This window comes from Anolis carolinensis, chromosome 2 (genome assembly GCF_035594765.1).
Source record: "Anolis carolinensis isolate JA03-04 chromosome 2, rAnoCar3.1.pri, whole genome shotgun sequence".
NCBI lineage: Eukaryota > Metazoa > Chordata > Lepidosauria > Squamata > Dactyloidae > Anolis > Anolis carolinensis.
Window position 1 is genome coordinate 193,093,667 of NC_085842.1, and position 12,488 is coordinate 193,106,154.

Consider the following 12,488-nt stretch of genomic DNA (forward strand, 5'->3'; position numbering starts at 1 on the left):
TGGACAACCAGCAGGGAAGGAAGACACCAGAGTGGGTGGAAAGTCTTTCTGTTTTTAATCTCAGCAGCAGGAGAGCTGTAAAGGAAGTCATAGGAGCTCCTTGTCTCTCTCTTTCTAACACAGGTCAGCTGTCAACACCCTCCGTAACACCGTCTCTGACAACATGTGGACTGACAAAAGGGGGCCTTCAAGAATAAAAGGCAAGGGGTGACAAGCATTTCTCTGATAATAATAATAATATAATAAAACTTTATTTATACCCCGCCACCATCTCCCCAATGGGGACTCGGGGCGGCTAACATGGGGCCATGCCCAGAGCAATACAACATAATAAAATATAAAAACAACATATCATAGCACCATTTAAAATACAATAAATAATAATAAACAGAACATCAAGAAATCAAAAAACAATAAAGCAAGGGCAGGCCGTGTGAACACAGAGATAAAATGATGAGAATGAATGCTTCATAGGGGCCCTGCCGGGGCTGTGTGAACGCAATTCCCATAATGTCCTTATGGTGATGGACATTTTTGTTTTGTAGTGCCTGTAATCCACCCACCAAGAATCCAAGTAGCAGTGGTCACCCAGAGGATCTTTTCATCTGCTGCCCTGAGATTGTGGAATGACTTGCTGGAAGAGATCTGACTTCTAAATGAGGTGTCAGAATGTAAAACTCAACTAAAGACCCATCTCTTCTGGCAAGCCTACCCAATCGATTTTAAACCATGAATTTGAAATTTACATTTTATTACAACTGTATTTGTACAATGTATTTTAATATATGTATTTTATAGTACAGTAGAGTCTCGCTTATCCAAGCTTCTGGATTATCCAAGCCATTTTTGTAGTCAATGTTTTAATATATCATGATATTTTGGTGCTAAATTCATAAATACAGTAATTACAACATAACATTACTGCATATTGGACTACTTTTTCTGTCAAATTTGTTGTATAACATGTTGTTTTGGCGCTTAATTTGTAAAACCATAACCTAATTTGATGTTTAATAGGCTTTTCCTTAATCCCTCCTTATTAGCCAACATATTCGCTTATCCAAGTTTCTACCGGCCCGTTTAGCTTGGATAAGTGAGACTCTACGGTAATGTGTTTTAATATATGTGTTTTATTATTTATGTTTTTTACTTTGTTGTGCCTCGCCTCGAGCCATGAGAAGGCGGATGACAAATTAATATTATTATTATTATTATTATTATTATTATTATTATTATTATTTTACTGACAAAAACACAGTATGACACAGCAAACGAGATGTACTGTATATGCTGGATTTGTATCACAAAATCACAAGTCGAACACTTCCCAAGATTTTAGGACTCTATGATGTATTTTCGAATGATGTGCGCAGATCCAAGTAAGGTGGCCTTTTGCAGTTGATAGATCGTGATTTTGTTAATGTTTATTGTTTTCAAATGCCGGCTGAGATCTTTTGGCATGGCACCTAGTGTGCCGATCACCACTGAGATGACCTGTACTGGTTTATGCGTGAGACTTTGCAGTTCGATTTTGAGATCCTGATAACGGCTGAGTTTTTCCTGATAACGGCATGTTGTTTTTCATCAATTCAACTGTCACCTCATATGGCGACATCAATAATCCAAACTTTTTTCTTTTCCACAAACTTGAGGTCTTGGTGTATTGTGTTCCAAAACTTTGTCATTCTGGATTCGAAAGTCCCACAGTATTTGTGCATATTCATTTTCCACTACCTTTGCAGGTTTGTGATCCCACCAGCTCTTTGTTACTGGCAGGTGGTACTTGTGACATAGATTCCAATGGATCATTTGGGCCACATAGTTGTGCCTTTGTTTGTAATCCATCTGTGCGATTTTCTTGCAACAGCTGAGGATATGGTCAATGGTTTCATCAGCTTCTTTGCACAGTCTGCATTTTGGGTCATCTGCTGATTTTTTGATCCTGGCCTTAATTGCATTTGTTCTGATTGAAGAACCAAGTGGCATCATAGAATAATAATAATAATAATAATAATAATAATAATAATAATAATAATAATAAATAATCAGATGATGATGATGATGATGATGACTATTATTATTATTCTAGGATGCCACTTGGTTCTTCAGTCAGAGTAGATCAACTTTACTACTAGGGGATAATTGGGCTGGTGGCAGCCGCTGGATGGGAATTAACCCTGAGTGAGAGAAGGTAGTTCTTCCTTGGTTTGATCTAACAACAGCATAGTTGGACATGTGGGCTGGGAGAATTGGTTTCTTAATTTGTTGACATGATACTGCCTGAAAGCTATTAAAATGTGATCCCCTCATGTGCTCCTTTGAAGTAACCCCCCCCCCCCCTCAAATGGGGGAGCTGTCTGAGTCCCAATAGTTTCTGTTGTGCACAGACACAACACAAGCCCTAACTGACAAGATGTCTTTTGATTCCTTTCACAGGCCGAGGCAGTCGTCACCACAGAAAGGCTAATGTACCTGGCTCCATTTTCTCTGACTCTGCCGTGTATCCGTCTTGCAACACAAGGGAGCAGGGCTCATAGAATGAAGAGGTCAGCTTCTCCCTTGAGATTATGCTCCCTTCTTCTTGCCAATTCTTTTAGTGGCTGAGTCTGGCTTCAGAATAAGATTCCTAACACTTGAAAAAAAGCCAGTTAGGGAGCTTAACACAGGAGCAGAAATTCTGAGCCGTTTTTAACGAGGCATTCAAGTTTGAGAGGGGGGATTATTTTGTGCAAATCATATAAATTACTATTTGCATGGATTCCTTGAGCAAACTGTGGGTTTTTCACAAAAAAACTGTCTTCCACACATAATGTCTTTTTATGGGTACTGCCATGTGTTCTTTCTTTGTACAAGATTTTATGAAAAAAGAAAAATCCACATAGCCAGTGGATTTTTTGCCTTTTCCTGCCGAAGCGGTACCTGTTTATCTACTCACATGTGCATGTTTTCGAACTGCTAAGTTGCCAGGAGCTAGGGCTAACAGCGGGAGCTCATCCCATCTCGCAGATTCAAAGTGCCAACCTTCAGGTCAGCAGTTCAGCAGCACAAGGGTTTAACCCATTGCGCCATGTGGTATTCACACTTCAAATCTGTGAATACCATGTGAGACATGCACAGACATGCTTGTCTTCTTCTGCAGCAAGGAAGAAGTTGTGTAAACTATTTGTCCTCACATGCAAAGATAAAATGTTTGGATCTTAATGTTGCTATAATATCCGCATTCCTAACAGGAACTGCATTAAAAGTGTACAGCTTGTCGTCCTCTTTTTCCTTATATGGGCAAGGCACAGCCTTCCAGATGTTGTTAGGTTGCAACTCCAGCATTCCTCATCATGGACAGGTTGTTTTTTTTTTGGGAGGGGGGACACCCTGCCTTATGCCCACTTAGCAAGCAACCAAAGAACTAAATTCACTTGTCCTTCTCTTTTCTTAGTTGTGGAATGAGATTCAAGATCCTGGAGAGAAGATGAGCTCTTCTTTTCAGCTGAATTATTGATGATGCAGAGGAAATTAAACCAGACTCCTTGGAAGTGGCATGTGCTGGGCATCATTGTGTCTTATTCCGAGTTGACTTGGTCCATATGTTTTGTGTTGTCAAAGGTCTCAAGCAAGAATCTGTCTTCCAGTTATATCTGGAAAGTCCCGGAAGGGAACGTATGATCTTATGTATGAGAACCGTGTTCTCTTCCACTGAACTGTGAACCTTATTTTGGATTGGTGACAAGAAGGCAGCTGGAGTTGTCTAGTAAACTTCTACTGTCATTCTTACCATTGTGGGAATTTTAGTTCTGCTTGTCTGTCTCCAACGATGCCTTTCTAGACCTGAGATAGGTAACGGAGGAAGTGTAGGAAGCCAATTTTCTGCCTTGAGATCTCCCAGGAGCTGTTGGACTGTCAAAAATACAGCCCATTTTTTTCAATCAGAGATACAATTGAAGCCAGAATTATTTTTATTGGGAATGTCAGATAAACAAAATAATTAAACTACAAAGTATTGCACTAGAAGATAATAGCAGCAAGGATATTATATGCACAGTTTTGCAAGGCAGACCTCCCAGCAATAGACAAATGGATGGTTAAAGTCTTTACAACAACAACAATTCTTTATTGATTAGTCACTTTTGACCATATCAAAACATGTAAAACATACAATACGTACACACTTACGCATACATACAATAAAACCATGTAAAGATACAAAACATCCCGACCTGCGGCCTAATAACCTGCTCCTAGACAAATACAGAGTAAAAAGGTTAAAGTTAGTAATTTCCTAAGGTAAGGTTTGAATGAGGACAGGGGTAAGTAAAACAAGTGTCTTTAAAATAGCAAACATGGACACATTAATAATGATGAACAAAGAAAAGCAAAAAAAAATTATCAAGGTCTGGGAGCCATTTCTAAACTTTGGAAAAAAAAGAAAAAGGAAAGGTTTTTTTATAGAAAGCTTCATAATTTAACCTGTTAGAATCTGTGTACAGAATTTATACATAATGACAATCAGACCAGAAGAAAGAATAGAAAAACAATGTAATAGGAAGGAAGAACAAAATTATATATCGATGTCTTCAACCCAAGGGATGGGGAGTCACTAAATTGGGAGGGGTAGGAGGAGGGAAGGGTATAACCAAATACAATGCATGTTAGGAAGTATTGTACTGGTTCAATACTTCCTAAAACTTGTTTGTTTCATTGTTTTTCATGAATATGTAAATCTATGTAAATAAAAATGTAAATGTTTGTTTCATGACATATTTCCCAAACTACTTCACTGATTGCTATGAAATTTTGACACAATGCAGCATTTGAACTGGCAAGTGTTTTTATGTATTCACATACCCACTATTATACAGATGTCACACCTGAGACAGGTAAAAACATGCTTTGCTTCAAAAACAGTGCTATCTTCTGGATGTCCAAGCAACACACGCTGTACTACATAGGACTGTTAAGGTTCTAAAACTTAAATCTCCCATGATCGGTACTTGGCTCTCCTTAAAGCCATCCATGCTCAGCACTTGGCTCTCCTCACGGTCTCCATCCTTGGTTCCCACCACCCTGGCCCTGTCTCAGGGACCAAGATACCTTATTCTAAGAGAAGGGGTCCCCCGGCACCAACGCCATCTTGCTAGGGCCGGAGCCGCCATTACTGTTCTGCGGCCTGGTCACCCCCCACCAAGCCTGCCTACCTGCCTCCCTCCAGAGCAGAAATGGGAGAAGAAGAGCAGGAAAAGGGTAATGGGACAGGTAGGGAAATCCAGGCCAGGGAGAGGGGTGGAGCATGGGCCCAGGGGAGGAAGGGAAGGAGGCAGGCAACGACTAGGTAGACCCAGCCCAAGCCTTTGGCTGCTGTGGCCTCACGTCCGCAGCTCCAGGAAGACTTAGATGGAAGGATTGAATGATAAGAAGGGAGAGATAGGTAGGAGGGAAGGAAAGGAAAGGGTTTCCTCAAAACATACTGATCATTATTATATAGACCAGTAACATTGTTATTACTGTCATTATTATACACACCAGTATTATTATTATTAGTATTATTATATAGATTATTATTATTACCATTATTACTTTATTATGTCACAGCAAACAAGATAGATATGCTAGATTTTGTATCACAAAATCACAAGTCGAATACTTCCCAAGTGTCTAGGACTGTGTGATGTATTATTGGATGGTGCGTGCAGATCCCAGTAGGGTGGCCTTTTGCAGTTGGCAGATCGTAATTTTGTCAATGTCTATTGTTTCCAAATGCCGGCTGAGATCTTTTGGCACGGCACCCAATGTGCCCATCACCACCGGGACCACCTGCACTGGTTTCTGCCAGAGTCTTTGAAGTTCAATCTTGAGGTCCAGATAGCGGCTGAGTTTTTCTATTTACTGTTTACTATTACTGTTATTATTATTTAGATGATTATTATTATTATGTCATAGACTAATATCTATATAAATGGAACAACAACAAAAATGTATACCCACAAGCATTGTAAAATCAGATATAATAGAAACCTGCTCTTTCTCTTTTCTTTCTTTTCAATTTCACCAGACAGCCACAGCAATGTGTGGCCGGGTACAGCAACTTGAAAATAAAAAAACATATTAATCATAGAAAATACAGCCCAAGGGAGGATGGGGGGAGAAAGGGAGTAATGTCTGCTGCTGGCTTTGAAAACTGGGTATTAATTGATGTCAGGTAAAGTGCTTAATACCATATATTTAAATTTTAAAATTGCTTCTCTTTGAGGTTTCTGGGAAGAGACAGTCCATGCTGTGCTTTTAGCCAGAGAAAAAGGCAGCCTGGGAGCCATTAAAACTGCTTTAGGGGTCATATGTGGGCCCCTGGATTACATGTTATCCGCTCTTGCACTAGACGTGATTTCCTCTATTGTAGATGTTCTCTGATTATTAAAACGGAATGATCAAATGCCGACGAAAGTACAGCAAAAAGAACAGGCCACTTGATATTCAAGTAATCCCTGCCCCGGGGCACCTCCTGAGCCCAAATGTATGCATACCTTGTACTCTAAGCAATTCATGGCACTGAATTCTAGAAAGACCAGGATGAGTGGGTTAATCTGCCTTCCTATGGGACTATGAGGAGGAGTCCTTTCCTCCTGGAGGAGGTCTCTGCCAGATCTGACCTGCCAACTCTACAGCAGTCAACACCACAGAGATTTGGAGTAGAATAATAAAGTAATAGAGTTGGAAGAGACCACATGGGCCATCTAATCCAACCCCCTGCCATGCAGGTCTTTAGCTATTGTTCTCTCTGTTCCCTGGATTATTGTAATCCGATTTTTACTCCATTCCTGAGCACCCTACAGATTGTGGAAGAAGTTTTCATGTTTTAACTTTATTTTAAAAGTTTTTAAAGTTATATTAAAAGTAAAAAAAAAAACAAGAAAAGAAATCTAGAGTAGAAAAAAATGTCAGAAAGAAAATAGAAAGTATACACACACACACACACACACTAGCACTTAGGCCATAGGCCATATCACAATACCAAACCAAACAGAAGGACTTGATAAGACTTGATTCCACTCTATGTAGTAAGTTAAAATAAGGCACATAACAATACAGTAAATAAATATGGTAGAACTAAATATATACATCATATTTCCTGTCACCCCTACAATTTACCCCAGTCAGCCCCACATATGTGGTTCTCAAATGTATTGTTTTGCTTAAATACAGGGCTGTTTTATATATTACTAGCTTGGGGGCCCGGCGGTGCCCGGGTTATTTGAGAACGGAATTGTTTGTCTTTGTTCCAAGTTTAGTCTCGATCCAGTGTCAGTTGGCTTTAGTTGGTATGGGTGAACTACAACTCCCATATGCAAGTCCATGGTCGATCCCCCTCCAAACAGCTCCAGGATGTAAAGCAGGTCATGGGAACTCGATGTGTCAAGTTTGGTCTTGATCAGACATTGGTGGGGGTCGCAGTGGTCTGGGGAAGTGAGTGAAGGTACTGTCAATCCCATCATCCCTGGTCTGTTGTTCCCTCAAATGATAGGAGGACGTAAAGTGGGCCACATTGCACCTCTATGTCAAGTTTGGTACAGTTTTGCCATTCATGGGAATCACAGTGGCCTGTAGGAGGTGAATTGGATGAAGGTACTGCAAATCCCATCGTCCTTGGTCCATCCTCCCCCAAACTGCTGCAACATATAAAGTGTGTCATTTGGGATATATATACCAGATTTGGTTCAGTTCTGCCATATGTAGCAGTTGCTGTGGTCTCAAGAAGCGAGTGAAGGTACTGCATGTCCCATCTGTGTGCCAAGTTTGGTCCAGTTCCGTCACTGATGGGCATCGCAGTGGTCTGTGGGAATCGTAGCGATTGAAAGTACTACATATCCCATCACCCATGGGCCATCATCCTGCAAACGGCACCAGGACATAAAGCGCATCATGGGGTAGGCTCTCTGGAATTGTGGGAGTTGGAGTCCAAAACACCTGGAGGGCCCAAGTTGGCCCGTGCCTGGTTTAAAGGCTTCCATACAATCCTAGAGTTAGAAGGGGTGCCCATCTAGTTGAACCCCTTCTGCCATAGAGGAAGACACCATCCAAGCCCTCCCGACAGATGGCCATCCAGTCAAAAATACAATTGGGAGATAGATAGTCCTAGATTTGAAAGGGGGCTTTGAAGGTCATCCAGTCCAGCCCCTTCTGCTGTAAAAGAAGACACTGTCCAAGCCCTTCTGACAGATGACCATCCACTCATAAATACGATTGGGAGATTTGAAAGGGGTCTGTGAAGGTCATCCAGTCCAGCCCCTTCTGCCACAAAGGAAGAGACCATTCAAGCCCTCCTGACAGAAGGTCATTCCAACCATACATACGATTGAGACATTTATTTGTTTATTTAATTCTGATACTTCTCCCCCATCTTTCTGCAATGGACCCAAAGTGGCTTGCAAGGTCATTAAGCCACGTGCTAACATCCACCATATAAATAAAACATAAAAGTAATGTCAAGCAATAGTAGTATAAATAAGACATCATTTCATCATTCATGGGCATCACAGTGGTCTGTGGGAGTTGAATTGGATGAAGGTACTGGAAATCCCATCATCCTTGGTGCATTCTCCTGCAAACCACACCAGGACATAAATTGTGTGACATTGCACCTGTTGCCAAGTAAGGTACAGTTTCGTCTTTCATGGGTATCACAGTGGTCCGTGGGAGGTGAATCGGATAAGGGTACTGCAAATCCCATCATCCAAGGTCCATCCTGCGCCAAACCAGATCAGGACGTAAGGGGGGCCACACTGCACCTTTGTATCAAGTTTGGTACAGTTTTGCCATTCATGGGAATCACAGTGGCCTGTGGGAGGTGAATTGGATGAAGGTACTGCAAATCCCATCGTCCTTGGTCCATCCTCCCCCAAACTGCTGCAACATATAAAGTGTGTCATTTGGGATATATATTCCAGATTTGGTTCAGTTCTGTCATATGTAGCAGTTGCTGTGGTCTCAAGAAGCGAGTGAAGGTACTGCATGTCCCATCTGTGTGCCAAGTTTGGTCCAGTTCCGTCACTGATGGGCATCACAGTGGTCTGTGGGAATCGTAGCGATTGAAAGTACTACATATCCCATCACCCATGGTCCATCATCCTGCAAACGGCACCAGGACATAAAGCGCATCATGGGGTAGGCTCTCTGGAATTGTGGGAGTTGGAGTCCAAAACACCTGGAGGGCCCAAGTTGGCCCGTGCCTGGTTTAAAGGCTTCCATACAATCCTAGAGTTAGAAGGGGTGCCCATCTAGTTGAACCCCTTCTGCCATAGAGGAAGACACCATCCAAGCCCTCCCGACAGATGGCCATCCAGTCAAAAATACAATTGGGAGATAGATAGTCCTAGATTTGAAAGGGGGCTTTGAAGGTCATCCAGTCCAGCCCCTTCTGCTGTAAAAGAAGACATTGTCCAAGCCCTTCTGACAGATGACCATCCACTCATAAATACGATTGGGAGATTTGAAAGGGGTCTGTGAAGGTCATCCAGTCCAGCCCCTTCTGCCACAAAGGAAGAGACCATTCAAGCCCTCCTGACAGAAGGTCATTCCAACCATACATACGATTGAGACATTTATTTGTTTATTTAATTCTGATACTTCTCCCCCATCTTTCTGCAATGGACCCAAAGTGGCTTGCAAGGTCATTAAGCCACGTGCTAACATCCACCATATAAATAAAACATAAAAGTAATGTCAAGCAATAGTAGTATAAATAAGACATCATTTCATCATTCATGGGCATCACAGTGGTCTGTGGGAGTTGAATTGGATGAAGGTACTGGAAATCCCATCATCCTTGGTGCATTCTCCTGCAAACCACACCAGGACATAAATTGTGTGACATTGCACCTGTTGCCAAGTAAGGTACAGTTTCGTCTTTCATGGGTATCACAGTGGTCCGTGGGAGGTGAATCGGATAAGGGTACTGCAAATCCCATCATCCAAGGTCCATCCTGCACCAAACCAGATCAGGACGTAAGGGGGGGCCACACTGCACCTTTGTATCAAGTTTGGTACAGTTTTGCCATTCATGGGAATCACAGTGGCCTGTGGGAGGTGAATTGGATGAAGGTACTGCAAATCCCATCGTCCTTGGTCCATCCTCCCCCAAACTGCTGCAACATATAAAGTGTGTCATTTGGGATATATATTCCAGATTTGGTTCAGTTCTGTCATATGTAGCAGTTGCTGTGGCGAGTGAAGAAGCGAGTGAAGGTACTGCATGTCCCATCTGTGTGCCAAGTTTGGTCCAGTTCAGTCACTGATGGGCATCACAGTGGTCTGTGGGAATCGTAGCGATTGAAAGTACTACATATCCCATCACCCATGGTCCATCATCCTGCAAACGGCACCAGGACATAAAGCGCATCATGGGGTAGGCTCTCTGGAATTGTGGGAGTTGGAGTCCAAAACACCTGGAGGGCCCAAGTTGGCCCGTGCCTGGTTTAAAGGCTTCCATACAATCCTAGAGTTAGAAGGGGTGCCCATCTAGTTGAACCCCTTCTGCCATAGAGGAAGACACCATCCAAGCCCTCCTGACAGATGGCCATCCAGTCACAAATACGATTGGGAGATAGATAGAGTCCTAGATTTGAAAGGGGGCTTTGAAGGTCATCCAGTCCAGCCCCATCTGCCACAAAGGAAGAGTCCATTCAAGCCCTCCCGACAGAAGGTCATTCCAACCATACATACCATTGAGACATTTATTTATTTATGTATTTATTTAATTCTGATATTTCTCCCCCGCCTTTCTGCAATGGACCCAAAGTGGCTTGCAAGGTCATTAAGCCACGTGCTAACATCCACCATATAAATAAAACATAAAAGTAATGTCAAGCAATAGTAGTATAAATAAGAAATAGCAGGGTTCAGTGGGGGCAGGTGAACTACAACTCCCATATGCAAGTCCATCATCCATGGTCCATCCCACTCCAAACAGGGCCCGGATGTATAGTAGGCCATGGAGACTGTATGTGTCAAGCCTGTTAGAGTGAGTAGGCCAAAGCCTGCTCTGTGGTAGTTTTTTGCCTCAGTAAAAACTGGGGGGGGGGGGGGGGGAGTAAACGATCCTTAAAAGGAAAGAATAAAAAGATAGTCATTATTTTCTCTTTAGTCTGCTGTGAATAGTATTTACGTACTGCCGCCTTACCTTGTTGAAGGAGAGTGCTGTATCCAAAAGACACAGGCAAAAGCTGCTCTGTTTGGAACCATGTGGAACAGGGAAGATGGCTGCCTCTTTTGCGGCCTAGCACAATGGAGCCAGGCTGCAAGGCCTGAAACGTGTTAGCAAAATGATCAAAGTAGGCTTGGATTGGGGCTTTGGGGGCTAGAAGTGTTCATAGGCATATCGTTAAAAAGATAATAACAATGTTCTCTGCTGTCTTTTGAGGAAAGTAGGGCCTTACAAAGAAGTTGAAAGCTGAGGCAAGATGGCGTCCTCCTTTTCGGCCTAGCAGCGAGGGGCCAGCCTGGAAGGCCTTAAACATGTCAGCAGAGGGGCCAAAGGGGGCCATCCGTTGTCAGTGGGTTCATGGGGTTGTGTGTGTCAAGTTTGGTCCAGGTCCGGCCTTTCTGGTGCTGGCATTGGTGTTTTGGATTACCAAAGTGTAGGCCGAAAGCTGTTACCTGTCCCAAAACTAGCATCATTCTGAGGAGAGAAGTAGGCCGAACGAAGCCAGTTGGTAGTAGTTTTTCCCTCAGCGATCCCAGTGGCCTATGAAAGTGGCGGCCAATTAGAAAGCTGGCACATTCTGCCCAGCCAATCAGAAAGCTGATCCATATTCCACCAGGCCAATCAAAACGCGAGCACATACACCGCCCGACCAATCAAAATGCTGATACAAACATACAAACATTCACTTCTATTATATATATAGATATAGATATAGATATAGATTTTTGGGTCTTGGCCACACATAAAATATATTGTTTTGATGTGAAATTCCGAAAACATTGTCTGTTTGATATATGGATCAAGGTACAAGTCTCTCACCTTCTGATACAATTTACAATCAAATAATATGTGTGCTATATTCTCAAAAGTAGATGAGCTCCGATCTATCCTCACCTACCCAAAAGAAAACAACCTAAGTTTCACCCTTTAGGTCTCCCAATGTTGAATCTGAAGGAAGAAAAACCCTCAAATTATTCTTCAAAACTCAAAATTGGCAAGCCCTTCTCTTCTTCATGCAAAAGTGAACAAAAGGTTTCTAGTCTTTCAAATTTTTTTTCCAATTTCCCTTTTTTGAGTAAACAGGTTAATTTGTCCATCTCGGCCAAGTCTGTCATTGTTATCATCCAATCATCTGTTGTTGGTGCTGCTGAGTTCTTCCAGCAGTGTGGCTACTGTGGTCATATATTGCAACAGTCTATCATAATAATTTATATCAGTCAGACAAGTTGAAAAGTCTCAGGTTTTAACTAGACATCCCCCCCCCCAACTTTCTGGATCATCTTATGTATTTGAGTCCAGT

General features: G+C 42.3%; 1 protein-coding gene across 5 annotated transcripts in view; it reads left to right on the forward strand.

Moving 5' to 3' along the window:
- The window catches only part of ccdc159 (coiled-coil domain containing 159), a 31,912-nt gene extending 27,162 nt beyond the window's left edge, over positions 1-4,750 (forward strand). For all 5 annotated transcript variants that reach the window (XM_016991148.2, XM_003216825.3, XM_008103775.2 and 2 more), the window contains 3 exons: positions 124-200; positions 2,437-2,546; positions 3,434-4,750. In XM_016991148.2, the coding sequence (XP_016846637.2) occupies positions 124-200; positions 2,437-2,537 (178 nt within the window). In that variant the 3' untranslated portion in view covers positions 2,538-2,546; positions 3,434-4,750. The remainder of the gene's footprint in view (positions 1-123; positions 201-2,436; positions 2,547-3,433) is intronic.
- The last annotated feature ends 7,738 nt before the right edge of the window (positions 4,751-12,488 follow it).